Source organism: Rhinoderma darwinii, chromosome 2 (genome assembly GCF_050947455.1).
Source record: "Rhinoderma darwinii isolate aRhiDar2 chromosome 2, aRhiDar2.hap1, whole genome shotgun sequence".
In the NCBI taxonomy this organism is placed as follows: Eukaryota; Metazoa; Chordata; class Amphibia; order Anura; family Rhinodermatidae; genus Rhinoderma; species Rhinoderma darwinii.
Genome location: NC_134688.1, coordinates 92,876,187 through 92,902,853, shown reverse-complemented (window position 1 = coordinate 92,902,853; position 26,667 = coordinate 92,876,187). Strand labels below are relative to the sequence as shown.

Genomic DNA, 26,667 nt, shown 5'->3' with positions numbered 1-26,667 from the left:
ATTGACCTGAACGTACGGCCTGCACTTATGCCGCTGTATGTCCACTATTGACTTGAACGTACGACCTGGACTTATGCAGCTGCAGGTCCGCTATTGACCTGAACGTACGGCCTGGACTTATGCAGCTGCATGTCCGCTATTGACCTGAACGTACGACCTGGACTTATGCCGCTGTATGTCCGCTATTGACTTGAACGTACGACCCGGACTTATGCAGCTGCATGTCCGCTATTGACCTGAACGTACGGCCTGGACTTATGCAGCTGCATGTCCGCTATTGACCTGAACGTACGGCTAGGGCTTATGCAGCTGTATGTCCGCTATTGACCTGAACGTACGGCCTGGACTTATGCAGCTGTATGTCCGCTATTGACCTCAATGTACGGCCCGGACTTATGCAGCTGTATGTCCGCTATGGACCTCAACGTACGGCCCGGACTTATACAGCTGTATGTCCGCTATTGACCTCAACGTACGGCCCGGACTTATGCAGCTGTTTGTCTGCTATTGACCTGAACGTACGGCTCGGACTTATGCAGCTGTATGTCGAAATTGACCTGAACTTACGACTCGGACTTATGCAGCTGTATGTCCGCTATTGACCTGAATGTACGGTCCAGACTTATGCAGCTGTATGTCCGCTATTGACCTGAACGTACGGCTAGGACTTATGCGGCTGTATGTCCGCTATTGACCTGAACGTACGGCTCGGACTTATGCAGCTGTATGTCTGCTATTGACCTGAATGTACGGCCCGGACTTATGCAGCTGTATGTCCGCTATTGACTTTAACGTACGGCTCGGACTTATGCAGCTGTATGTCCGCTATTGACCTGAACGTACGGCCCGGACTCATACAGCTGTATGTCCGCTATTGACCTGAACGTACGGCCCGGACTTATGCAGCTATATGTCCGCTATTGACCTGAACGTACGGCTAGGGCTTATGCAGCTGTATGTCTGCTATTGACCTGAACGTACGACCTGGACTTATGCAGCTTTATGTCCGCTATTGACCTGAATGTACGGTCCAGACTTATAGAGCTGTATGTCCGCTATTGACCTGAACGTACGGCTAGGACTTATGCAGCTGTATGTTCGCTATTGACCTGAATGTACGGACCGGACTTATGTAGCTGTATGTCCGCTATTGACCTGAACGTACGGCTAGAACTTATGCAGCTGTATGTCCGCTATTGACCTGAACGTACGGCTAGGACTTATGCAGCTGTATGTCTGCTATTGACCTGAACGTACGGCCCGGACTTATGCAGCTATATGTCCGCTATTGACCTGAACGTACGACCCGGACTTATGCAGCTGTATGTCTACTATTGCCTACCATTTTTGCAGAATCTCTTTAGAATGGAAATTATTCAAATACAGTTAAAAAAAAGTATTGCGGCCAGATGTTTGCCAAAAGTCAACTCTTCCGGTATAGGTCTGGCTTATAAAAGACTATGGAGTTGTTCAGCATATACGCCATGTTAACATGACTTTAGAGGGTTTTTCGTACACAGCTAATGACACTCTTTAAATTTTCCTTCCAAAATGGCATGTCAATCTGAATTACTACAGAATTTTGTTATTAAATCCAGGAGCACATGTACGACACGTCAGACAAGGTGTAGAGTGTGTACTGTGTACATGTTTACAAACACTCTAGACCATTGTTCTCCAACCTGTAGCTCTCCTGCTGTTGTAAAACCACAACACCCAGCATGACTTTACAGCATGCCGTGAAAGCTGCAGGAAATGTTGGAAATTGTAGCTTTACAACAGCTGGAGAGCCACAGGTTGAAGAACACTAATTTATGATACTGAAAAACAATTCTTATGAGCCCTTCTTTGTAAAAATGTCATTGATATCACACAAATTAATTAGAATTTATATAGCACCAAAACCAAACATTGACATTATTGATAGATCATCCACATTGTGTCTTATTTAGATACTGGATCAGATGAGAACTGTTCTTTTCACTTTCAGTAAAGACACGTAGTCCATTGATGTCGCTGCTGCTGGTAAGGAGCCTGCAGAAGGTTGGCTACTGGGATCAGCTGTGCACAGTGCTGCATTGTTGGAGCACATTCCTGGAAGAGTTTGCCAGACTGCAGCTAGTAGGAAGTGGTATGTGACATCATGCCATCATACCGCATGAATAGCCAATTAGATACTCCCTATTTAATAAAGCCATGACCAGACTGAAAGAGTGATCATACTAGGAGCAGCCACGGCCCTATATATGCATGCAGAAAACCTCTGGTGTGTGCGAGCATTTTATAAACGTAGGAGCTTAAAATGCATTTATTCACCAAACTCCAGGTCTTTTAGGAGCTCCACAACCTTCCCATACTCCTGAATGGCAAATGTATCTAGTTATGTAATTATGCCTCCCCATAATGTTGCTATGCAGATTTGCTATTCAGCAGTGAGGGAAAAATTGGGTTAGTTCATGAGTTATCCTCTTCTGTCAAGTTACTTTCCTTGTTGCATCCAAAAATTAGAACCATCTATGGCCATGACTACAGCTCTTATAGGAGTTGTGATCCAGCCTTGTCAAACTCTGAATGGCAGGGCAAACAGGAGCCAACCCCTGTGACAATGTCAACTGTATTGACAGCTATATTGGTTGTTACCCAGCTTTTTCTGTTATAGATATAGCTAAGAAAGAGGTTAACAGAAGAGGATTTCTGAAGGACCTATTTTTACTGGTGTTTTAATTTTTTTGTCATTGCAGGTGGAGCATGGCGTCGCTGTAATCAAAATTTGTGCAAACATTTTATTTTGAGAAAACCCATTTTACAGATTTTTATTGAGATAAGTGGGAGTATAGGGAACACAAAGACACACACACACACACACACACACACACACACACACACACACACACACACACACACACACGTCTGTGTACAGAAACACTTTTAATACGTTATGATTATGTTAAAGTATTTGGCCAAAGTGGTTTGGAAGTGACTTGAAGACTTGAACTCACCATTATCCTCTAAATGTGACATGTCATAGATTGGCAGGACAACTCTTATTGTACTTGGTTCCTCCCAGGCACAGCCTTGAGATCTGCTTCATCCAATGAAATGTATCAAGGAAATAAATTGCTATTGGTTACATATACCTCTTTGATGGTACCTACTTAACTAAAACTCCACCTTCAATTTATAGGTGTCAGAAAAATAATTACTCTTTTCATAGAAAAAAGGAATAGTTAATCTATATTGTGGTGGGGATTACCATTACTTACCTTTAAACAAAGACATATCCTTCCTAATAATATGTATTATGAGAACAGAATATACATTTGCTTTAATAACTGGTAACATATGTTTAATAATTATTGTCAAGATAACTTGCCAATTGAAATAAATATGAAATAATACAGTAACGAATTTAGGTGTAGATAGGAATTAATTGAGGAGCGTAGTCTGTATATTCAAGCACACGACACTTACCACGTACTGTATACAGAACTCACGGTGAGATCTGCAGTAAATCCGTCTGCTGGTTCATTTAATATTGATTAATTCCCAAATTCAGGACAGTAACTGCCAAATAAGTAAACTATTGTCTCATGGAACATCCAACTTTAAACTGGAACATAAAGTTCAATTTCTGACCCTCCCTTGTAACACTTAGAGCCCAAAAGGGAAAAGCAGACAAACATAGATCCCATTCAGTAGGACCACCTGGCCAGCCCCAGCATCACACTGAAAACCAGTACCCTGCTTTAGAATGTGGAGGATGTAATAGAAAGATCTTTCATGACTCCGTTACACTCCTGTGATCACAATAAAGGAATTCTGTGCAGCAGTGATACAATGTAATATCAGTAGAGATGAAACAAAATGTTCAACAGTAATACAAAGTAACATCCATATAAAGAGTGAGTGTCAAATGAGGATGACATGAACTGTGCAGCAGTGATACAATGTAATATCAATGGGAATAAGTACTTTAAGCAGCAGTGATACAAAGTAACATCAATCTAAAAGTCAAGAGTCAAATGAGGATAAAATAAACTCTGCAATAGTGATACAATGTAACCTCAATGTAAAGAGTCAAATGAAAATGAAGTAAACTGTGCAGCACTGTTACAATCTAACGCCACATAAACACATTAACGTCAAATAAGGGTGAAATACATTGTTCATGTAATATACATAGAGGGACAAGAAGCAAATGATGGAGGAATCAACTTTGTATCCATATTCAGATGAGGTGGAATTAAACTATATACAAATGCATACAAGCTTATATAGTGATGGAATAATGGGCAGATGGAGAGAAAGAGACAGAGATAAAGAGAGAGAGAGAGAAGGAAAGAGAGAGAGAAAATTGAAAAAGAGTGTGAGAGAGAGGGAAAGAGAGAGAGAGAGACAGACAGAGAGAGAGGGAGAGAGAGGGAAAGAGAGAGAGACAGACAGACAGAGAGACAGAGAGAGAGAGGAAAGAGAGTGTGAGAGAGAGAGGGAAAGAGAGAGAGAGAGAGGAAGAGAGAGAGAGAGATGTTAGCTATGGATTAAAATAATACTTATTACCCTGATGGTCTTTTCTAGAATTGTACAACAGACAGTAACTGTGATTATTAAATAGCTGGAATAGAAATAGAGACATCTCAAAGATTTTAGCAAATATCTCAGAAAAAAAATCTGTGAAATGAAGAAGTAATTCCAAATCCCCCATACATTGCCCTGAGCCTGTGAATAGTACTATACCCCATAACCACCTGACAAAGCTGGAACCATCCACAGCCTCACAATCTCAAGAACCGTAAGAACCTGCCAGACCTCCCCAGATCACCACTCACACAACTAAAGTTTCTCCTGCACCAGGACTACCCAGCAAACTTCAGCAAACTCAGGATAGGATTCCTGTTTTAGCAAACTGGGATTTTTTTTTCTCCACTACTTCTTTCTAAATAGTGGTACTTTTTTTTTTCCTTGACAGAGGAATGAAAGAGTGTAGGTGATGGGGGAGGCAGGACACAGGGAAGGGGAGGCAGAGACACAGAGGGGAGGGAGAAAGGGGGACAGAGTGTGGCAAGTCTAGCAAAGGGACCCTGCAGGAGAAGGAGGGGACTGGTGTGATGGGGAGAGGGCAGAGAGGAGTGGAGGGGCTCAGATTTCAGCACTGCTGGGGGCAGGGGAGGACTAAGATGTGGGCATATACATTGACTTCAAGACAGTCAGGACTATAACTTCAGTACCTTGGCCCAGAGCAGATAGTACTAAGTTTCTGCTGGGGCCTGGTACTGGATTCTCCTTCTTTTCCCAAGAAATCGGCTGCATGAAGACAAGATAACTTTTGGGGATAGTCAGCCTCCTCTCCACCCCTTCTCTTCTTCATTTCTTCCCACAAAGCTTTTGCATGTCTAACATTTAGACATGTTTAACTTTGTGGATTCAAGGACACTAGTGCTGTTCGCAGCCACACAAGTGATATTATTAGCAGTTGTAAGATGCCAAGATGAAGACATCCGTAAGTGACAACCTTTTCATTCTTTTTAATTAATCACTTCATATATATCTATATCTATATATATCTATATGTATATCTATATACTGTAGACTTGTATTTCACCTGAATTGCACTTGCATGGCAAGTTGAAAGTAACTGACATGTACTGTCACTTTCCATCCTGCAGTTAGGGGGTTAATCGAATCTCACCTGTACATCTAATCTGACAATTATTAATTGTAGCTCACAGTTAAATAATTGCAATTCATTACAGTGTGTAAATGTAATTTCAAGGTTATTGCATGCCTACTGGAGACAGCATCCAAACTTACTAGGCAAATGCAGCACAGACCATGAGTGGTCCAGTATAGATATGTAATGAATTCATAATATATGGGTTTAAGTAGCAGCTTTGGTATACTGCGGTGTCTTAATCTCAGATCAAGATTCCAACTCACCTATATCCTGAATCCTAAAATATTAATGATATTCTGAGAAACACTACCCTGGGAGAAGCAGCTGAAAAAGCAATGGTTGAGACTTAATGACATATTGCTAGACAGTGAAATTCCTGTACGTCCACTAAATGTTAACCATGATTGATAGTAATAGCCTACAGTAGCATAGTAGCCTTAAAGAGAAGGATCACCTCTGGAAATACTTTAAAAAATATATATTTTAGGGAATTGCTAAACTAGCAATTTCTCAGTGCAATCCTAAAAGCAATGCAAAAAGTGGAGATATTGTATCAGTCTGACTTACAGTTGGAAAGCAAGGTGTTCGAGTACTAGAAGGCACAAAAGCTGCATTCTTTTCAGTAACTGATCTCTCAGTATTTAGGGAGCACAAAAAAGGGAACTCTCCCATAAGAGGCCGTGTGAATGTTGAAAAGCATTCCTGCAACACACATTTCATTCCAAAAGAGCCTTGAAATTGCTTTACTGAGCCATTGTTATGTGCCAAACTTCCTTCGAAATATAATTCAGATCTTGACATATTGTATTATCTAAATATACATCATTTCTAATAATGTATATTTGAATATAATTCTGAATTATATTTTGCAGTTAAAGTTCTACTTAAAAATTGTTAAAACTGGCAAAAATAATGGAATATGTGAGAAAACACCTGGCTAATACAGAGACTGGGCAAATCTTCGAGATAAATGCTTGAAGCTTTAATTCTTAGCAGAAATTTTTTAACTTGCTTGGGCAGGTCCCCAATGGTACAAAAAAAAAAATCCTTTACGAGCCTTTTAAGTCTTTGCATACTACAGATTGTAAATCCATTGCACTGCTAGTATGGAAAAGGCATGTCCCCTTGACTTTTTGCCATTTTTTCTGCTGGAATCATTCTTCCATTCCTTAAAGAAAGCTCCTTTTTCTGTAACTGACATCTGCAAAAGGGGAAATATGTGCATGAAATCTTGGGGAACCCAGATAGAAAGAGTCAATATTTTCCAGTAAAATGTACATAGATACTTTACTGTGCATATATATGAGTAACTGTTATTATCATCATCACTTTCTGTGTCAAATGTGTAGAATTCCATAGAATTGGTATATTTGGAAAAAGGCCTTTAAGGTATCTGTAACGTTAGTTAACCCTTCAGGTGAGTGAAGGCCCAAACTGAGCTGGTATAGAGGTAAAACCAACATTCCTATGAAAGGGCCATGCTAATATTGACTAGGTCTCATTTAAATAGGGGAACCTAACTCCGAAATGTCTTTCTTATGTTTGTGTATTCGGATGAGCTTTTAAGAAATGTCAATACAATTTAAATATGTGGCCTGATGTGAAGACACCAATAGACTATTGTGATGGTTTATTTGCACTAGGAGGATTGGCAGCAATGGTTTCCAGATGGAGTTGAAATGCTGCCCATATTTATTTAAACTGGCCCCTGACAGTGAAATGTGAATTGAAACCTCTGTGTATTTTACAGAAAGGCCTATTCATTAAGGGTCCTGTGGGCTACCCAAGCCTAGCCATGGGACCCAAAGGGAGCCAGCCTGCGCATAATGAATAGTTCTTGAGTGGCAGTGGGCCCATAATGTACTCTTTTGTGATTTTATATTGTATATAGTTATTTTATTTGCTTTTAATAACAGTTATACAAATATGAAAAATTCCTCAAGATTTATTTCATTACATCTTCTTGGCATGAACATCCTATATATGTATATGTGATATAATTACTTCATGTATACATAATGTATGCCATTGAATAATGCATTTTATTTGCAGATAATAATCACATTTTTAATATAATATCCACAGAAGACATCTATGGACACCAATTTGAAACAATTTTTCACTGAATGACCTTAGGCAAACCTCTTGTTAATAACAAATCATAGTTCATGTTGTAACATTATATTACAACTTCCTATAACTCAAGCCAGAAAACTTTGCACTAAAGCAATCTCCTCCCTCTTACCCCAAGCAGCCCCATTATTTTCTGAACTTAGATCACCTTCATCTGTCTGGCTCAACATTGCCCCCATCTGGTAATATATAACATTGCATCTTTCATGACGATGACTACTCTATCACTATAGCATGAGTAGGATTAAGTATTTATACTAAAATAAAGGCGATTATATTAAGAAATCTCTGGATCTCCCAATATGTCATATATGTATATATACATACACTCCCATGTATATATATATATATATATATATATATATTAATATATCTGAATTTATTGCAATATATGACAATTGTATATGATTATTGTGTGATGTTTTGCATTTTATTTTATTTCTGCCTCCTCTCTTTTTGCTGCCTCTTTCTTCGCTTATACTTACTACCCTCTGGCACAGTGGATGCAGGGAGCTGCGTACAGGATGGGCAGAGATATAGTGACAAAGATGTGTGGAAACCAGAACCCTGCCAAATCTGTGTCTGTGACACTGGGACTATTCTGTGCGACGAGATAATCTGCGAGGAATCTAAAGACTGCCCCAATGCTGAAATCCCCTTTGGAGAATGCTGTCCCATTTGCCCAACTGAGCAGTCCTCCACCACCAGTGGTCGTAATTTATTTATTTGTGTTTCATAAATAAATTACTTGTGCAAACCTATGGCTAACATCCCATTCCCTAACAGACTGGGCAACCATAGGTCCCTGCTGCTGTTAAAAAGGGCACCTCTTGTTTATAGTTCTGCCTTTAAAATATGTATGTGCAAAAATTTGTTCACCCTCTAATATATATATATATACAGATGTAGCCATCTCTATCTTGACTTTTAAAGCATTAAATACACAATGGCAAGATCCTTTATCATGACTTTTCAATGGCTTTTGTGTGATATCACGCTGCAGCAAGTTATCAGAGTCAAGATAAAGATGGCTACATCCGTATATATACCCTGGCCCCAAGTGGACATGGGATATGGTATATACTATGTCTTATAGTACGGTAATACACATGAGATGAAAGCTTTGATACATCTTAATTACAGACATCACAAGCAGAGCGGTGGTTATGTGTCCTTTTTCTGCCTCAAGTCGAAACCACAGGTCTACACTCCTGCGGTTTCTTTTGGCAGTCAATCTGGAAGCTCCTGCTGAACAGACCATGTGCTACTATAAATATAAGACATATTAATTAACCTGTTCATGTTCCACATAAAAGATGAAATAAAGACAATGATTTTATTTTCAGAGGCAGAAGATAAGCCATCTCTGAGGTTCCCTTTTTAATGACCGATCCTGCACCATTAGCAATGCAATTGTAAGCAGCATTTCTGCTGGATTCCGGGGGTGTCCTCGTGGATATCATGCAGGCTGTAAGATTGGCAGTGCTATGTGCAGTTTTCATTAACATGTGTCTTAACTCTTGTCCGTAATTAGGTTCTCCTGTAACTAATCATTTCTTAGCTTCCTCTTATTTTACTGCTCAAGTGAAGAATTACAAACCAGATTCCCAACAAGAGCTCTTCTCATAGACAAGAATCCGCCATGCACTGACCTTGAGAATCCTGGAAGTGGGAATGTGCAGCCTTGTAACAGATCCACCTGGAGCAAAATAGCAAATCCGAACTCTGTCTTAAGTAGGGGAAGTTCTATGTCGTGATTTAACACATAACTTCTTCATGGGAAGAAGGCCTTTACTGTGTCCTACGTTTGCCTGTTCTGTGGTCTATGTTCATCCATAGTCTGTTTTGTGTATGTTATGTTGTATATGTCTCTAAATCATCAGTTGAATTGAATTTCTATAAACTGACTTTTGTCCTTTTTTTTTATTTTTCCTCCAACACAACAGGGCAAGGTGGCGCAAAGGTAATTTATTGCTTTTATGACTGCATACAACATTAAAAACTTCCACAAGGGATAGTGATGTAAAAAAAACCTCAACGTTAATCAGAAGTTCTGCCAATTATATTGAAAGTATATTACTGACTTACTAGATATTAGGTCTAAATATTAAACATGTCTTATTCTACTATACTCACATGTTCATATAATAATACAATAGAATAGAATATCCCTAGAGTTGCTGAATAGTATAGCCCTATAAGTCACACTACAGCATTACTACTAATTGTATATAACATACTATAGCGCCATCTAGAATCATTAAAGTATCTAATTGTTTTTTATTGATTTTTCTAGGGTCAGAAAGGCGAACCTGGTGATATTAAAGATGTAAGTATATGTTATCATGGACAGCTTGACGTTTAGATCTCAGTTAGCTAATCACGAAATGTAGTAGCAGATCTATCTATCTATCTATCTATCTATCTATCTATCTATCTATCTATCTATCTATCTATCTATCTATCTATCTATCTATCTAATATCTATCTATCTATCTATCTATCTATCTATCTATCTATCTATCTATCTATCTATCTATCTATCTATCTATCTATCTATCTATCTATCTATCTATCTATCTACACATGTAGCAGAGCTGAATTTGTCTACTGTGGCATTACTAAGCTTGCAATTAACTCATTATATTAAGTGTGGTATATGTTTTTCTATACCACTGCTGATAAAGCTACTAAGTTATTTTAGGCCTCGTTCACATCTGTGTCAGTATTTACGTTGTCCTGCTCCATCAGAGGAGCAGAACAACAAAAATACCAGAAGCACCGATTCCGTTGTACAACACACACCATTGGCGCCAGATGGAATTGACTTTAATAGGTTCCATTAGGGGTGTCCGTGGTTTTTCTGGAAACAATATGGTTTCCGGTATTTTCGGCCAGATCTGCGAGAGATGCCCCTTGCAGAGCCTCCAACTCAGATGTGAACAGACCCTTATCTCAGAGTTCAATGACAAATTTACATTTGCTACATTTGTATATATAATAATTGTTTATTTTACATAACATAATATTGTATTTCTCTCCTTTTATAATACAACAGGTTTTAGGACCAAAAGGACCTCCAGGACCACAGGTATAACAAATCCATTTAAAATAATTGATGTATAATTGAAATCTATCATATCAAAATACTTGATCAGGGTGATATTAATATATTTACTGGCCTGTATCAGGGACCTTCTGGTGAACAAGGACCAAGAGGTGATCGTGGAGACAAAGGCGAAAAAGTAAGTGAAAAATCTAAAATAAATAACTTCCAAACATAGGTGCGAACCTTCTAGTCAATATGAGAACTTAATATGAGTGGGAGATAACATTATGGTAAATGAATGCAGTGAAATGAATGAAAATGAATGAAAGTTTGTATTAAGTGTGTAAATAAGCAGATACTCAGAAACCAGTCAACACTTAGATTTGGTCAATCAAATGGCAATTTAGGTTATCAAAAAAAGCAAATGTCTAATGTATTGTTACTGTGGGGAGACCATCTTTCTTACACTTGTGTAGATCGCATCCTCATGAATGGTTCCCACTGTACCCATGATATGTCTCCTTATGTAACTGGAAAGTGTCCATTGTATGAATCTGGCAGATAATGTGCCCACCTTGTATGTCTGGGGACTATCCAACGTGACTGGTTATCAATGTGTCCATTTTGTATAGAAGGGAAAGTAATGTGCCCATCTTGTGTTTCAATTTTAGGGTGCACTCGGACCACGTGGAAGAGATGGCGAACCCGGTACTCCCGGAAACCCTGGCGCACCTGGACCTCCTGGACCCCCTGGCCTTGGCGGAGTAAGTAGGCTTAGCACTGATGCCCAACCTTTGTCACAGGTCTGTAGAGTTCACATCTCAGGCACACATCCACACTGCACATTTGCTCTACATCTCTAAATGAAGCTGACAGCATTGAAAGACTTCAGTGTTACCAAGTGCCTCATACACAGTCACTCTTTGTAATCCTTCAGTTTGTTTGCATTCCTCTGACACAAAATATCTTCTCTGCCCAGAAAGTTTTTTTTTCCTATTTTGCTGGACACTGTACAAGTAGACGATTGTCCAACATCAGAGACATGCAAAGAGATGCCCTGAGACTGTCCCAGGGGTAGAACCTGAACACATCCAGCAATGCCGCAAATTCTAATAACATTATTATAGAAGCAGTTGACTTCTTTTTTTACGTTTCTTTACATTATAAAACATTTTTATATTACTATGATATTGAAAAAAAGAATAGAAATCCATCTATAATCCATCCATGTCTGCAAGGAATGCTGAATAACACATAAAACAATCTAACAGATTCTCAGCGCCAAGCGGTAATCCCATTTAGAAATGGAAAAGTGACTTTAAGGACTAAGCCTATATTTTTAAACTTTACATAAAAATTTCTAAATTGATGGAAACCCCTTATATATTGAATAAAACACAGTAAGTAGAGAAATGTACAACTGCACTATACAATATAAAATCACAACTATTATAGTAATACAAAAGAATAAGATCCAGTCCACAAGTTCCTTGGATACAAATATTCCCTATGTATCTGTTCTATTCATCTGCCATTGTGTAATATGTACCACAAATAACTCCTGTGCTGGGCCAACACATCATAGAGCACACTAATGTCAAATGTATCTAGACAGGTCAATATTTGGTTTATAATAATATCATATTATAAATATATCACCATCTGCTTCAGGACTATAAAATAATACATTTCAGGATTTCATATATGTTAGTAATATTGACGGAAGAGACCGATTTCAAGCAGATTTTAATGGACTAAAAGACTTTAGAGAAAACCAATGTTAATAACCATTTTTCACAGTTTGTGTGCAATATTCCTGTGCAACTCAACCAGGCAAAAGGGCAAAACTTAAAAAGGGGCAAAAAGAAATACTCAAACAGTTACGGTTTTGTTATCCCAAAATGATTCCTATGAACTTGCACTGATATGAACCTCCCAAGTTTGTCACATGTAACCATTGCTAATATGTGAATACAAAGTTATTGTATAGGAAAACAAAGACAAACTGGACCGTCCTTTGTATATGGTATCTTTATACAGGATCAACTATGTTTGTATGGTGGTTTACAAGCACCATAATAAAAAATATTATAATATAGATTACCAAATAAATGTAATATTACAGAAAGCGTTATAAGATTTTATAAAGGATCTCTTAAAGGTGTTTTTTTTGTTTGGTGACCACTTACTATAAAATAACTTTGAAGTTTACTTTAAAACTTTGGTCTTTAAGCTGAGATTTTCAGAACCAGCACAATATGGGGAGGCTTTTTTTTTTTATTCATACAGCTGCCTCTATGGATGGGTCAGGTTCATTGGTCTCTATGCACACAGATTATATGTGGTTTGTAATATTTGCAGCTTGTCCATAGAGTCTGCTATATGAGTGAGCAAGGGTGTGTACGGAAATACATGGCCAATGCTTGAGGATCAAAATTATTAAAGTAAATTGCTAAATAATCTAACATTTAGTTATACTACATATTTAAATTATAGATATCCCTTTAATTTCGACACTTAAAGGGAATATGTATTGATTGCCATATTCAATCTCAACTCTTTTAAAATAATCTTAATGATAAGGACCACCATCAATAATTTCATTTAATATAATGGGAGATGTAGTCTGGTACCAAATTGGTGAAATAAAACCTATGCCACCGCCTTAGATTCAATAGTTTAGCAAATATTTAATCCATTATTTGCTGTCAATGTTGCCACTGTTAAAGACATATCTGTGAAAGAATTAGTTCCAAATCTTACCACTAGGTGGCATTGTCATCAGTAACTTTTGAAATCAGTAGGGTAGATTAACTAATGATATGTAACATTAAGAGAGCGCAAACTTAGACCAGACAGTCAGAAGATGCGCCAAATTTAGTGGCACACGCTTTACAATAAATTTGGCGCATCTTGTTAGACATGTTAGACACATTTTTATTTCTTATACCTCTTGGTCGGCTTAGCGCAAACATTTGGTGCACATTGGTGCATTTTAAGCCACACCTCTTTCTGCTACACCACACCCCCTTTTGAAAGTGTGTTGAGGCGCAAACATCTATCCATTTCAGCGCCTATTTGCAGTAAATATGTCTAAAACTAAATGTGACAGTACAAAAAATGCGCCATTTCAGTGCAAAAGATAGCGAAAAACAGCCGCAGCCAAAATATTACATCTGCTCCATTGATTCAAACTAGAAAAGTCAGCACTAAAATGTCAATTTGTAATAACAGATAACACACGTTTCTATCATTAATACATGTTATACAATATAAAATTATACTTCAGAATATAAGATAGATAATATAAAACATTTCATGCTAAGCACAGATTTTAGTTTAGTGAAAAGCCTATTCCATCAACTGCGCGACTACATTACATCTCCTTATAAAATGTTTAGTTAACTCACATCTGGCCAAAAAACAAAAAAAATCTAAATTATGGCAGCAAGTTTATAAGATTTTGGAACATAAGGTAGACATATAAAACGATAGACAAAACAAAAAAGGAAGGAAAAAAAGCAAGAAAAAAAAAACAATGTAGTTCTCCTGAGGAGTTTTGCAAGTAAACATGGCAAAATATAAGGAACCAACTGATTTCCATGGAAGACGGTATTTTGTGAACATTTTTTAAGTAAATGGACCAAGATGTTCTTAGGGAAAGAATGGGTCATAGAAAGGATCGAGGTCTTGTGCTGGATATCATCAACATACAGTATTAGAAACCTGTTATTTTGCTAAATTGTAAATCTATGTTCTTTGTATATCAGAATGCAATGCAAATCTAATAACAATATTTGATTGCACAGAACTTTGCTGCTCAGATGACAGGAGGTTTTGATGAGAAAGCTGGAGGTGCACAGATGGGAGTTATGCAAGGACCAATGGTAAGAATGGCTTTATCTCCTCTAGTACATGCAATAATTTATGCTGCCACCTAGAGGGCAGTATTTGCAAGACACTACCGTTATATTAATTCAAGCAAGTTATGGGGCAGCCTACATGGGTAGTTTATTATGATGTTTACTAAACATATTCCTATAGTTACCTGATGTAAAATAAACAAAGATGTCAGAGGTTATTTTTTATAAAATTATTCACACTATATAACATAATGTGTAAAGAGATGTGGCTATTGAATGGAGCTAGACTATGCTGCCAAATGTTCATGTGCCTGCAGGCTCCAGCAGTGCAGCCTTGAATGAATGCTCACAAGTTAAGAGCCACCTAGTGGACACTTTTAGCAACATCTTACAATATTGTTACTTCCATACTACCTCAATGCGTGGTCAAGTCAAGACTGCAATATATAATATAATACACAACTGTAGCTGCAGAAATTACATATAATTACTTTGCCTTTTTTCCATTCCTAACTTGAGTTTGCAAAAAAAAAAAAAAATTAACAAAATAAACAAGCCTGTAAACATAACACAGTACAATTTAGACTTTCGTTAGCCATGAACTGGAAGTCTTAAACATGCAGACAACAGCTACCGCTTTATATAATCCCTACAGAATTCCTTCAGGAAACGTCTGCTCTCTAGCCCTTCTTGGCAGGCAGTAAATGAAATCTAGAGCTGGTAAACATGGCTGCCTTCCAGCTCAAAGACTCAGAAGCCGCTTTAAATAAATCTAGATGTGTTACTTAGTACAAACAAGAAGCGTACAGTCCCGTACTATCCTGCTCTACAGAAGGCCATTGATCGCCTGTACAGTGGTGTTTTACCATCTAATGCATGTTTTATTTATGTTATAGGGACCTATGGGACCTAGGGGACCTCCTGGACCATCTGGCTCTCCTGTAAGTATCTACTACGACAAAACGTGTCTCATTAACTAGAGTTTCATTATTGATCTCCTCTTTATTAAATCTGGTTTTAATTTTAGGGACCTCAAGGTTTCCAAGGAAATCCCGGTGAACCTGGCGAACCTGGTGCTTCTGTAAGTAATGTGGTTATTTTATTATATTGTTACTTGTTAGTAGCCATTGTCATTCATGAATTTACAGTTAGGGACTTTGCATCGGGAGCGTTTGTGTGTATAGTGATGTTAAGTCTACGACTCTAGAAGTGAACTGATGCGTTCACAGAATAGTGGTGGAGTTGTTATCTCTTTTAGATCTCTCTTAAACTTCATGGCACATTTAAATTGCCGGTGGAGAATGGTTTAGCTCATAAACAGACATCTTAGTTACGTAAAGGAATGTCCGTTTCTGTAAAATAAGTAGTGTGGGCGTATGGACTAAACCAGACAATGTAGCTATATAACAATATCATTGACTGCTTTTATCTTTATGTGTATCCCTGGGAGCAACAGGGTTGGTTTTAAATATTAATTTGCATGTCTCCGTCCACTATCCTTAAATGAGGGTTAACCCTCTTGTTTTTGGATAGGTCATGGAAGCTTGTAGCATGTTAAGAAGGCCATAATCTTTTTCCCATGTTTTAGAAATGAAAAAATGTGAGCCACTATTCAACCTCTAGAGGGAGCAGTATCTTCAAAAAGTTTTTTTCTTGCGATGTGATTTGTATGAAACGATCATTAATGGTGATCCTGCTTTGTTTTCTAGGGCCCTATGGGTCCCCGTGGTCCTCCTGGCCCCGCTGGAAAGCCTGGTGATGATGTAAGCATCAGATTTATATATCTTATATGTACTAAAGGGAAACAAATCTTATTGGCCTATCCTTTAGAAATCAACTGATGACTATGCTATATAAGCTATTTCAGATAGTGCTGGTAATAAACGCGAGTTTGTGTGTGTGTGTGTGTGTGTGTGTGTATATATATATATATATATATATATATTTATTTATTTAAACTAAAGGTGCTAGCAGTAAAATATTATTGTTTTATAGTCATAGTCATTTACACTGTATTAGCACTAGTAGACTGATGGGGTCAAATTGAGTAGACTATCCTCTCCAGTTTTTAACTAAAGTTCTCTTTTATTAGGGTGAAGCTGGAAAACCTGGTAAATCTGGTGAACGTGGACCCCCAGGACCACAGGTAAGAGCTTTTAAACAAGAATCATATTATATTACACACTTTTAATCACACAAAATCATACATAAATAAAGAATGGACTGACAATTTAATCATATTGACAAATACCTAGTCCCAATAGTTGTCAGAGAGCATAAATAAAATATATATAAATATATTTAGTAGGAAAGAAAAACTCCTAGAAGTACACATGAGGGTCTACAAATGAAACTACACTACAGATGTGTCCTCCCTTACCTTTCCACATACCTAAGCAAATCCTGAGATGTGTGGCGCGAGATGACCAGCTTTGAAAACAAAACATGAATTCATGATACTCTGTTACGAGATGTCTATGCTGTATGTGTCTGTGTGTGGCCACCCAGTGGTTGTTATGGAATTTACAACCTGTCAAGGGTCTCCCTAGCATGTCATGATATTGTATTTAATTTGTTTAATGAGAAATTGGATCCCAAACCAAATTTATGCAAAGGTAAGGGTGGACACATCTGTATTACGGTAGTCCTGCCCATTGTCCAGAAACTGAGATTATTGATGATACAGGTGGAACAGTGACACCGGCTTCATAAACCACTGCTGCAACCGATATACTGTTAGGGGAAGACTCTTTACCCCACCCTTGAAACCTTATTACTGTTAAAGGAATTCATCATGATGGCAATGGTTGGAACATGGATACTATTATTGTAAATATGTATACGGTAATAATGGAACATTGCTAATGGAATCAGTTCTGGAATGCTAAAGCTGTTAATGGAAAACCCATTATCTTGCTGGATGAACAATAGCATTGTTCATGAGAATCAACACCTACAACTAGTGGAATATTCCTTCAAATATTGGAAACCATCATACACCTCTGTTGGAACATTGACCCCATTACTGGAAACCATCAGGTCCAGATGATTGAGCTCTGACATTACTATTGGGAGTTGGCAAGTTATTCTAATGGAACATTTATACAATAATTGGAGAAGTCATATCCTGCTGGTTGAACCCTGATCGTATTTATGAGACACATTATGACCTACTTATGAAACATTGAAGGAAGGACACCATATCTTGCTGCTGGAATGAGAAGTTTGCACATGATGTCCTACTTATGGAACACTGAAATTACTGTTGGAGGATATTATGCTCTATGGGGGTGGGAATATCATTATAGTTCTCCGAGACCTGCAAGATAAGTACTATACACAATAGAAACAATGACACCATGAAGGCCTTAGTCCGAATTACAGTTATCACCTCCATTTATTCCAAACAAATACATTACATTTAGCTCATTGTCTCCTTTGACTGTAAACTTTAAACAGTACTAATCACAATCTTATTTTTTAAGGGTGCTCGAGGATTCCCCGGAACCCCAGGACTTCCAGGAGTAAAAGGACACAGAGTATGTATAAAGCAATGTATAGTACACCATAATACGTGGATTGCCACTAGTTGTGAGATCCTAGGTTCAGTCTTCTATTACTCACTAACACAGTATTAATGATGTCCAATTGGAATTGACCACATAGTTATATCTTATATTTCTTCTTAAAGGGTTACCCTGGTCTGGATGGCACAAAGGGAGAGTCTGGTGCTGCTGGTGCCAAGGTAATGTTCTATATTAAACATATTCTGTTTGCGGCAGAATGCTGACTGTCCATCTTATATAGATGGGGTAGAGTTTACTACACGATGTTGCATGGGATGTCGTAACTAAAACCCCTCTGTTATCGTGTAAAATGCTTACCATAGAATTTACGGAATTTGTGATAAATTATGCGCAAATTAAGCTCAATACATAAATAAATAAATAAAGCTCTCTAAGTAAATACGCTAGAATAAAATGTCGCCTTCCATTATTCATGCAGTGATAGCATGTCTACCATGATATTTGTGACTGGCATTTACTAATTCACCTTTACATTTTGCTCTCTACTTCTATAGGGTGAAGGTGGTGCTCCTGGTGAGTCTGGTGCTCCTGGTCCTATGGTAAGTAGCCTCTTTGGGCAGAAAAACTGTTTGATGACGGCATTAAAGTCCATTCATCTTGGCATATATAATCCTCTCTACGTTGATGGACTCTGCCCTTTAATTTAATCATTAGATATTACTGCAAGAGTTTTAAAACGACAGTAAATGTATAGATACAGTAACAAGCAGCAATAAGGAAATCATCTTATCTCCTGGGGGAACTATCGGATTGTACAGGAAATATCCAAAGTGTCCACACTTTGTCTCTCTGATGGCGGGAGAATTGTCAGAAGATCCTGACAATATTGGACCGTTCTATCAATAATCTCAAGACTTTCAGAGGATATGTTCTGTTGTTATGTCAAGTGTCCTTATGTTGTCTATAATCCCACGGCATATAAAACATTAACATCAATGTAAAATAATGTGCAGCTTGCATATCCTATGAATTTTTGGTATAACAGGCTGGCTGCCTACAAAGAAGAATATACGATCATGTAGGCTCATAACCCAAGTACAATTCTTCATCATAGGCCCTTCAACGTCCATGATTCTCTATAGCCACAGTTATCTACAGTGCATCTTGGCACATGATTGACTCATATTTTCATTTATTTTAGGGTCCACGTGGTCTCCCTGGTGAGAGAGGACGTCCCGGACCTTCCGGTGCTGCTGTAAGTGTTGATCCCAGCTAAATCTAGGAAATATTTATATTTTTCAGGATATTCATTTTTCATAAGAGCATAAAAACAACTAGCAGGTGTCAGGAATCATTTATTGTGGCCATCATCACAGACTCCGCACACATCAATGACAAGAATTACAGATATAGACACTAAGGATTAGAATAAGGACTTCTGGAGGCTATACATACAGAGTTGACGTCCTAGGTGCCCCCTTGCGTTAACCAAGGCACCAAGGTTTTCTTCCGACCGTGTATCCGGGCACCTGAGCAGCTGGAATTGCAGGCAGTGTCTCAGACATAGTTTCTGGGATCTCGTCTTAGATTACAAGTGCTTGTATCTTTGAAGTCACATCTGTCAGAGGAACCTGACGTGACTTGCATAGTGAAAACAATTAAAAGTGTGAATAGAGATTAAGTTTTCATGCCGTCTACCCCTTACATGTACAGACTAGCAGCTCATCATGGATGACTACATGGATTCAAAGTTTCTATGTAAACTTCCATACATTGTAGGATTGATACAAATCATTGCATAAGCTTAACTTAATTCACAGCAAAAAAAACACACTTATGTGATGAGGTTACCTATGTACATATATGAAAACAGTTATAGGAGATAGAATTGATCAGTGTTTATCCCTAATCCCCTGCAGCATAGAAGAAATAGCAGACAATGCCGGCATATCTATGGATGTCTCTGTTTAGGCTTGTCTCCAACATTCCTCCGCCATAGCTTACCTTGGCTCACAGCTGCCCTGTTATAGCCTTAAGAGTTAACATTGAATTTCATAGTCACAGAGCTTTGTCTAGAGCTTCTTTATCTATCTATCTAAATAAAGTTGAATCTAATAATTTGGAACCAGAATGAAGTTGTATAAGACCAAAGTTTTGCAATCTGATCCAATGTATAAACATGTAGAGGGGGTAGTAGAGGAAAATATTAAAGTATTCCCACAATTTTTGTCTCTAAACATGAGATTTTTATAAAATGTTTCAAATGATACAATAAAAGGTAATGCAAAACTTTCTAGGCATATCATGTGGTTCAGTACAGATAAGATGTACACAATAAGGCACAGTCAGAATGAAAAGCATATACAAAGGCATACATCAAAACAAAATACACTCTATTACATTCCCACTCAAGCATTGTAAACACTCAATACTGCAAATAGATGGGGAAAACCCTGTACAATGACCCAATCATTCAGGAAGAGCAGGTGGAAGGGTCAGAGAAAGGGCAAACTATTGTGATAACCCATATACCAGATTACCCATATTACCCATATATATATATATTCAAAAGTTTGTTTGAAGCTCGATTTTTTCATTGGTTTAAAATCAGGGAATAGCTATTTTTGATTGGACACGCGTTCACCAGGTAACAGATTGCACTGACAGGCTCCGCCCCCTATTGATGACGTGGCAGCCCATAATTGGCTGCAACGTACATCATTCCTTGCTGAATTGCCTAACACAGCAGCACTGCGATGTTGGCCACAGCGGGTTTACACAGAGGCAGGACAGTTGTCCTGTATCGTATAATTGAGGGACTAAAATGCATGGAGAAGCAATGAGCGAGGGACTAATGGTAAAGATGAGGAGCGAGGAAAAGTGATGCCAAATGGGCATGAATCAGAAGTCCCCACCCCTCATCCACCACTTCGTAGTTTAGTCTAGGAGCACTGGCTTAGGACCTTTATTTCCTAAAGGGAATACATTTTTTTTGATCATGTGATCATAGTGTTACGGATATTTAATGGTGCTTCCAATAACATTGGGTCCGGTGTCACCAGTATTCCACCCGTACTTACGGACCCATTTTCTCTGCACTAATCGGCAGCCCCTTCTCTCTATCAGTGCTGGAAAGAGTGAAGGGGCAGCCCTTTCGGGCAGAGTTTCCGCAGCGATTGAAAGTAAAAGAAGCTCATACGTACCGTTGTCTTGGTCACGCGTCCCTCTTGACATCCAGTCCGACCTCCCTGGATGACGCGGCAGTCCATGTGACCGCTGCAGCCTGTGATTGGCCTGTGATTGGCTGCAGCGGTCACATGGGATGAAACGTCATCCCGGGAGGCCGGACTGGAGGAAGAAGCAGGTAAGTTAACTTTTAATACACTCTAATTATTATGCGGGTCGTGCTCCCATATAAAGTATGGGAGCACGGTCCATAAAAAGCAAAAACAGGACATGTCCTATCTTTTCCGGAGCCTTTCTATGGCACGGACACCTTCCTGTAAATATACTTGGGCAATAGAAGTGAATGGGTCCGTAATTACAGATGAATTCTACGGTCGTTTGCAAGGGGCCTTACAACACATAATTGGGTATTTAAATAGTGAGCTTTTACTCTATCTATACCGTAAGTCAACCTCCCGAGCAACGCCGGGTATAAAAGCTAGTATATATATATATATATATATAGTAGACAAACTACAAAGATCTGTCAACGCAATAGTATATAATACTGTGATAAATACACTATATAGACTAGTGAATGTAATATTAGCTACCATCATTTATTGCCTACCGAATATATAAAAGGCAACACTCATACTGCTAGAAATTCATATCCCCCTTTTACTTTGGCCATTCCGGTTGATATATGTATCTATTAAGGTGCAAAGTAGATGTAAGAACACTCAGGTTAAAAAAAAAATGCTTCCATTGCTACAGCGGATAAAACTAAGTAAAAACAAAAAAAAAAGCAGGGCAGGTATTTGGGAGAATTACAAGAAGAGGAATTGTTCAACATCCCCCACCAGCCCCTGGGCTCTTAGTTAAAAAAAAAGAAAAAGAAAAGAGTCACTTGAAAAGTTTCTGTCAGTTTCTAACCTATAAAAAAAGAGTATACTGAAAAATAAAACACACTATGACCATGTCTGGGCAATAGAGATCTCAGAATGTCAATGTGTTTTAGGATGTAGTGGAAGAAGAGGATATTGTATTTGAGATTATATTTGTTAGGCGCATCAATATGACACATGTGTCCAAAATAAATTTATAATGATCTTTATGACCTTCACATTCTTTCTATCTCCCCTGAATGCCTCTGTAAATGCAGGTGTGCAGCAATGTATGCAATGTCACATTTCATCCACTGGGTGGCATTATAGAGCCTTTACCAAATACTATTGTTTGCATAAAGCAAATGAATGCAGTGCAAGGCTTTTACCACTGAGAGGCAGTATTGAGTCTCAGTCTATTTTGCATAATATGATTTGTTAATTATTAACTTTTTACATAGGCTATTAAGATGGCACAAAATTCTGTCTCAAACTAAGCCAAATCATAGGTGGTATAAGGAGGAGAAAATTGTCTAATAGGTCAAGTAAGATGCACCAAATTTATCATATAGCATTCGCCACTTCGATAAGTCTGGCGCATCTTCTGACTGCCTGGACTAAGTTTACACTGTCATAATCTTAGACTGCATTAGTACATCTGCCCCAATATGTGCAATGTAACATATTGTCCACTAGGTGTCACTATAGATGAACTATTAAACTACAATCTAGTGGTCCAATATATATTATAGCATAATAAATATTGGTAATATATGGTTTCTTGTGTTCGAGGTATGTCTCAATAAAAAATCTTTAGACCACAAGGAATGCAGCATATTTAATTATGGTATACAGATTTGAGATATGTTATAGTTGAACTACACATTGCTATTTTAAATGTATTTCCCAAATATTCTACATTGTTTATTCCAGTTAAATATGGAGTCTAAATTTAGATTTTTCTACTCCAATAATAGATCATTTTTAACTTACATACATAGTGGCATATTGGCATTAGGGGTTAGGGCTGTTGTCTTGCTGTGCTGAAGCCTTTGATTTCATTATGACCAGGGCAGCATCTGCATGAAGTTCTCTCTGTGTTTTTGACACGTTTCAGGTCATTGGATTCCTATGACATTTGCCCTAGGATGTGAGCTGCATTAGTGAGCAAGTTCATTCTCTAAACAGTGTTGCAACTCTATATGTTAAAACGTATAAATCTTTTTTTTTTCAGTGAGATCTTTTATTATGACTTACAAGTAATGACATTTCTCTTTCAGGGTGCTCGTGGTAATGATGGTCTCCCTGGTCCCGCTGGCCCACCTGTAAGTTATCCAATCAATTTGCTTATTTTATATACATTCCGAATTCCTATTTGTTTTTGCCTCCTAAATTATACAATGTAAACTCCAGATGAAATATAATTCAGTAACAGCTGGAGTCATGAACATTATAGTAAATTACATCCCTTCAAACATAAGAGTAATATGATATTACATTTAAGTAAATCAGTTGCTAATTGAAAGCAAATAGATTATTGTGTTTTTATTTCGAGCAAAATTGCCCCCTTTAATTGTCTGTGTAGTTACAATATATACTGTGTAGTTACAATGTATACTGTGTAGTTACAATGTATACTGTGTATTTACAATATATACTGTGTAGTTACAATGTATACTGTGTAGTTACAATGTATACTGTGTAGTTACAATGTATACTGTGTAGTTACAATGTATACTGTGTAGATACAATATATACTGTGTAGTTACAATGTATACTGTGTAGTTACAATATATACTGTGTAGTTACAATGTATACTGTGTAGTTACAATGTATACTGTGTAGTTACAATGTATACTGTGTAGTTACAATATATACTGTGTAGTTACAATATATACTGTGTAGTTACAATGTATACTGTGTAGTTACAATGTATACTGTGTAGTTACAATGTATACTGTGTAGTTACAATGTATACTGTGTAGTTACAATATATACTGTGTAGTTACAATATATACTGTGTAGTTACAATATATACTGTGTAGTTACAATGTATTCCGTGTAGTTACAATATATACTGTGTAGTTAAAATGTATACTGTGTAGTTACAATATATACTGTGTAGTTACAATGTATACTGTGTAGTTACAATGTATACTGTGTAGTTACAATATATACTGTGTAGTTACAATATATACTGTGTAGTTACAATGTATACTGTGTAGTTACAATGTATACTGTGTAGTTACAATGTATACTGTGTAGTTACAATGTATACTGTGTAGTTACAATATATACTGTGTAGTTACAATATATACTGTGTAGTTACAATGTATACTGTGTAGTTACAATGTATACTGTGTAGTTACAATGTATACTGTGTAGTTACAATGTATACTGTGTAGTTACAATGTATACTGTGTAGTTACAATATATACTGTGTAGTTACAATGTATACTGTGTAGTTACAATGTATACTGTGTAGTTACAATATATACTGTGTAGTTACAATATATACTGTGTAGTTACAATATATACTGTGTAGTTACAATGTATACTGTGTAGTTACAATGTATACTGTGTAGTTACAATGTATACTGTGTAGTTACAATGTATACTGTGTAGTTACAATATATGCTGTGTAGTTACAATGTATACTGTGTAGTTACAATATATACTGTGTAGTTACAATGTATACTGTGTAGTTACAATGTATACTGTGTAGTTACAATATATACTGTGTAGTTACAATATATACTGTGTAGTTACAATATATACTGTGTAGTTACAATGTATACTGTGTAGTTACAATGTATACTGAGTAGTTACAATATATACTGTGTAGTTACAATGTATACTGTGTAGTTACAATATATACTGTGTAGTTACAATGTAAACTGTGTAGTTACAATGTATACTGTGTAGTTACAATGTATACTGTGTAGTTACAATATATACTGTGTAGTTACAATGTAAACTGTGTAGTTACAATGTATACTGTGTAGTTACAATGTATACTGTGTAGTTACAATATATACTGTGTAGTTACAATGTAAACTGTGTAGTTACAATGTATACTGTGTAGTTACAATGTATACTGTGTAGTTACAATATATACTGTGTAGTTACAATGTATACTGTGTAGTTACAATATATACTGTGTAGTTACAATGTATACTGTGTAGTTACAATATATACTGTGTAGTTACAATGTATACTGTGTAGTTACAATGTATACTGTGTAGTTACAATATATACTGTGTAGTTACAATATATACTGTGTAGTTACAATATATACTGTGTAGTTACAATGTATACTGTGTAGTTACAATGTATACTGAGTAGTTACAATATATACTGTGTAGTTACAATGTATACTGTGTAGTTACAATATATACTGTGTAGTTACAATGTATACTGTGTAGTTACAATATATACTGTGTAGTTACAATATTTACTGTGTAGTTACAATATATACTGTGTAGTTACAATGTATACTGTGTAGTTACAATATATACTGTGTAGTTACAATATATACTGTGTAGTTACAATGTATACTGTGTAGTTACAATATATACTGTGTAGTTACAATGTATACTGTGTAGTTACAGTATATACTGTGTAGTTACAATGTATACTGTGTAGTTACAATATATACTGTGTAGTTACAATATATACTGTGTAGTTACAATGTATACTGTGTAGTTACAATATATACTGTGTAGTTACAATATATACTGTGTAGTTACAATGTATACAGTGTAGTTACAATATATACTGTGTAGTTACAATGTATACTGTGTAGTTACAATATATATTGTGTAGTTACCATATATATATATATACTGTGTAGTTACAATATATACTGTGTAGTTACAATATATACTGTGTAGTTACAATGTATACTGTGTAGTTACAATATATACTGTGTAGTTACAATATATACTGTGTAGTTACAATATATACTGTGTAGTTACAATATATACTGTGTAGTTACAATGTATACTGTGTAGTTACAATGTATACTGTGTAGTTACAATGTATACTGTGTAGTTACAACATATACTGTGTAGTTACAATGTATACTGTGTAGTTACAATATATACTGTGTAGTTACAATGTATACTGTGTAGTTACAATGTATACTGTGTAGTTACAATATATACTGTGTAGTTACAACGTATAGTGTGTAGTTACAATATATACTGTGTAGTTACAATATATACTGTGTAGTTACAATGTATACTGTGTAGTTACAATGTATACTGTGTAGTTACAATATATACTGTGTAGTTACAATGTATACTGTGTAGTTACAATATATACTGTGTAGTTACAATGTATACTGTGTAGTTACAATATATACTGTGTA

The 26,667-nt window shown here is 36.9% G+C and overlaps 1 protein-coding gene across 1 annotated transcript in view; it reads left to right on the top strand.

Moving 5' to 3' along the window:
- The first annotated feature begins 5,165 nt into the window (after positions 1-5,165).
- Positions 5,166-26,667, top strand: part of COL2A1 (collagen type II alpha 1 chain) — a 57,050-nt gene continuing 35,548 nt past the window's right edge. Inside the window, exons 1-17 of the mRNA XM_075851900.1 lie at positions 5,166-5,497; positions 8,305-8,514; positions 9,751-9,767; positions 10,101-10,133; positions 10,863-10,895; positions 10,996-11,049; positions 11,525-11,617; positions 14,663-14,740; positions 15,613-15,657; positions 15,744-15,797; positions 16,426-16,479; positions 16,809-16,862; positions 18,202-18,255; positions 18,408-18,461; positions 18,798-18,842; positions 19,445-19,498; positions 23,576-23,620. Coding sequence (XP_075708015.1) covers positions 5,404-5,497; positions 8,305-8,514; positions 9,751-9,767; positions 10,101-10,133; positions 10,863-10,895; positions 10,996-11,049; positions 11,525-11,617; positions 14,663-14,740; positions 15,613-15,657; positions 15,744-15,797; positions 16,426-16,479; positions 16,809-16,862; positions 18,202-18,255; positions 18,408-18,461; positions 18,798-18,842; positions 19,445-19,498; positions 23,576-23,620 — 1,071 coding nt within the window. The 5' untranslated portion in view covers positions 5,166-5,403. The remainder of the gene's footprint in view (positions 5,498-8,304; positions 8,515-9,750; positions 9,768-10,100; positions 10,134-10,862; positions 10,896-10,995; positions 11,050-11,524; positions 11,618-14,662; positions 14,741-15,612; positions 15,658-15,743; positions 15,798-16,425; positions 16,480-16,808; positions 16,863-18,201; positions 18,256-18,407; positions 18,462-18,797; positions 18,843-19,444; positions 19,499-23,575; positions 23,621-26,667) is intronic.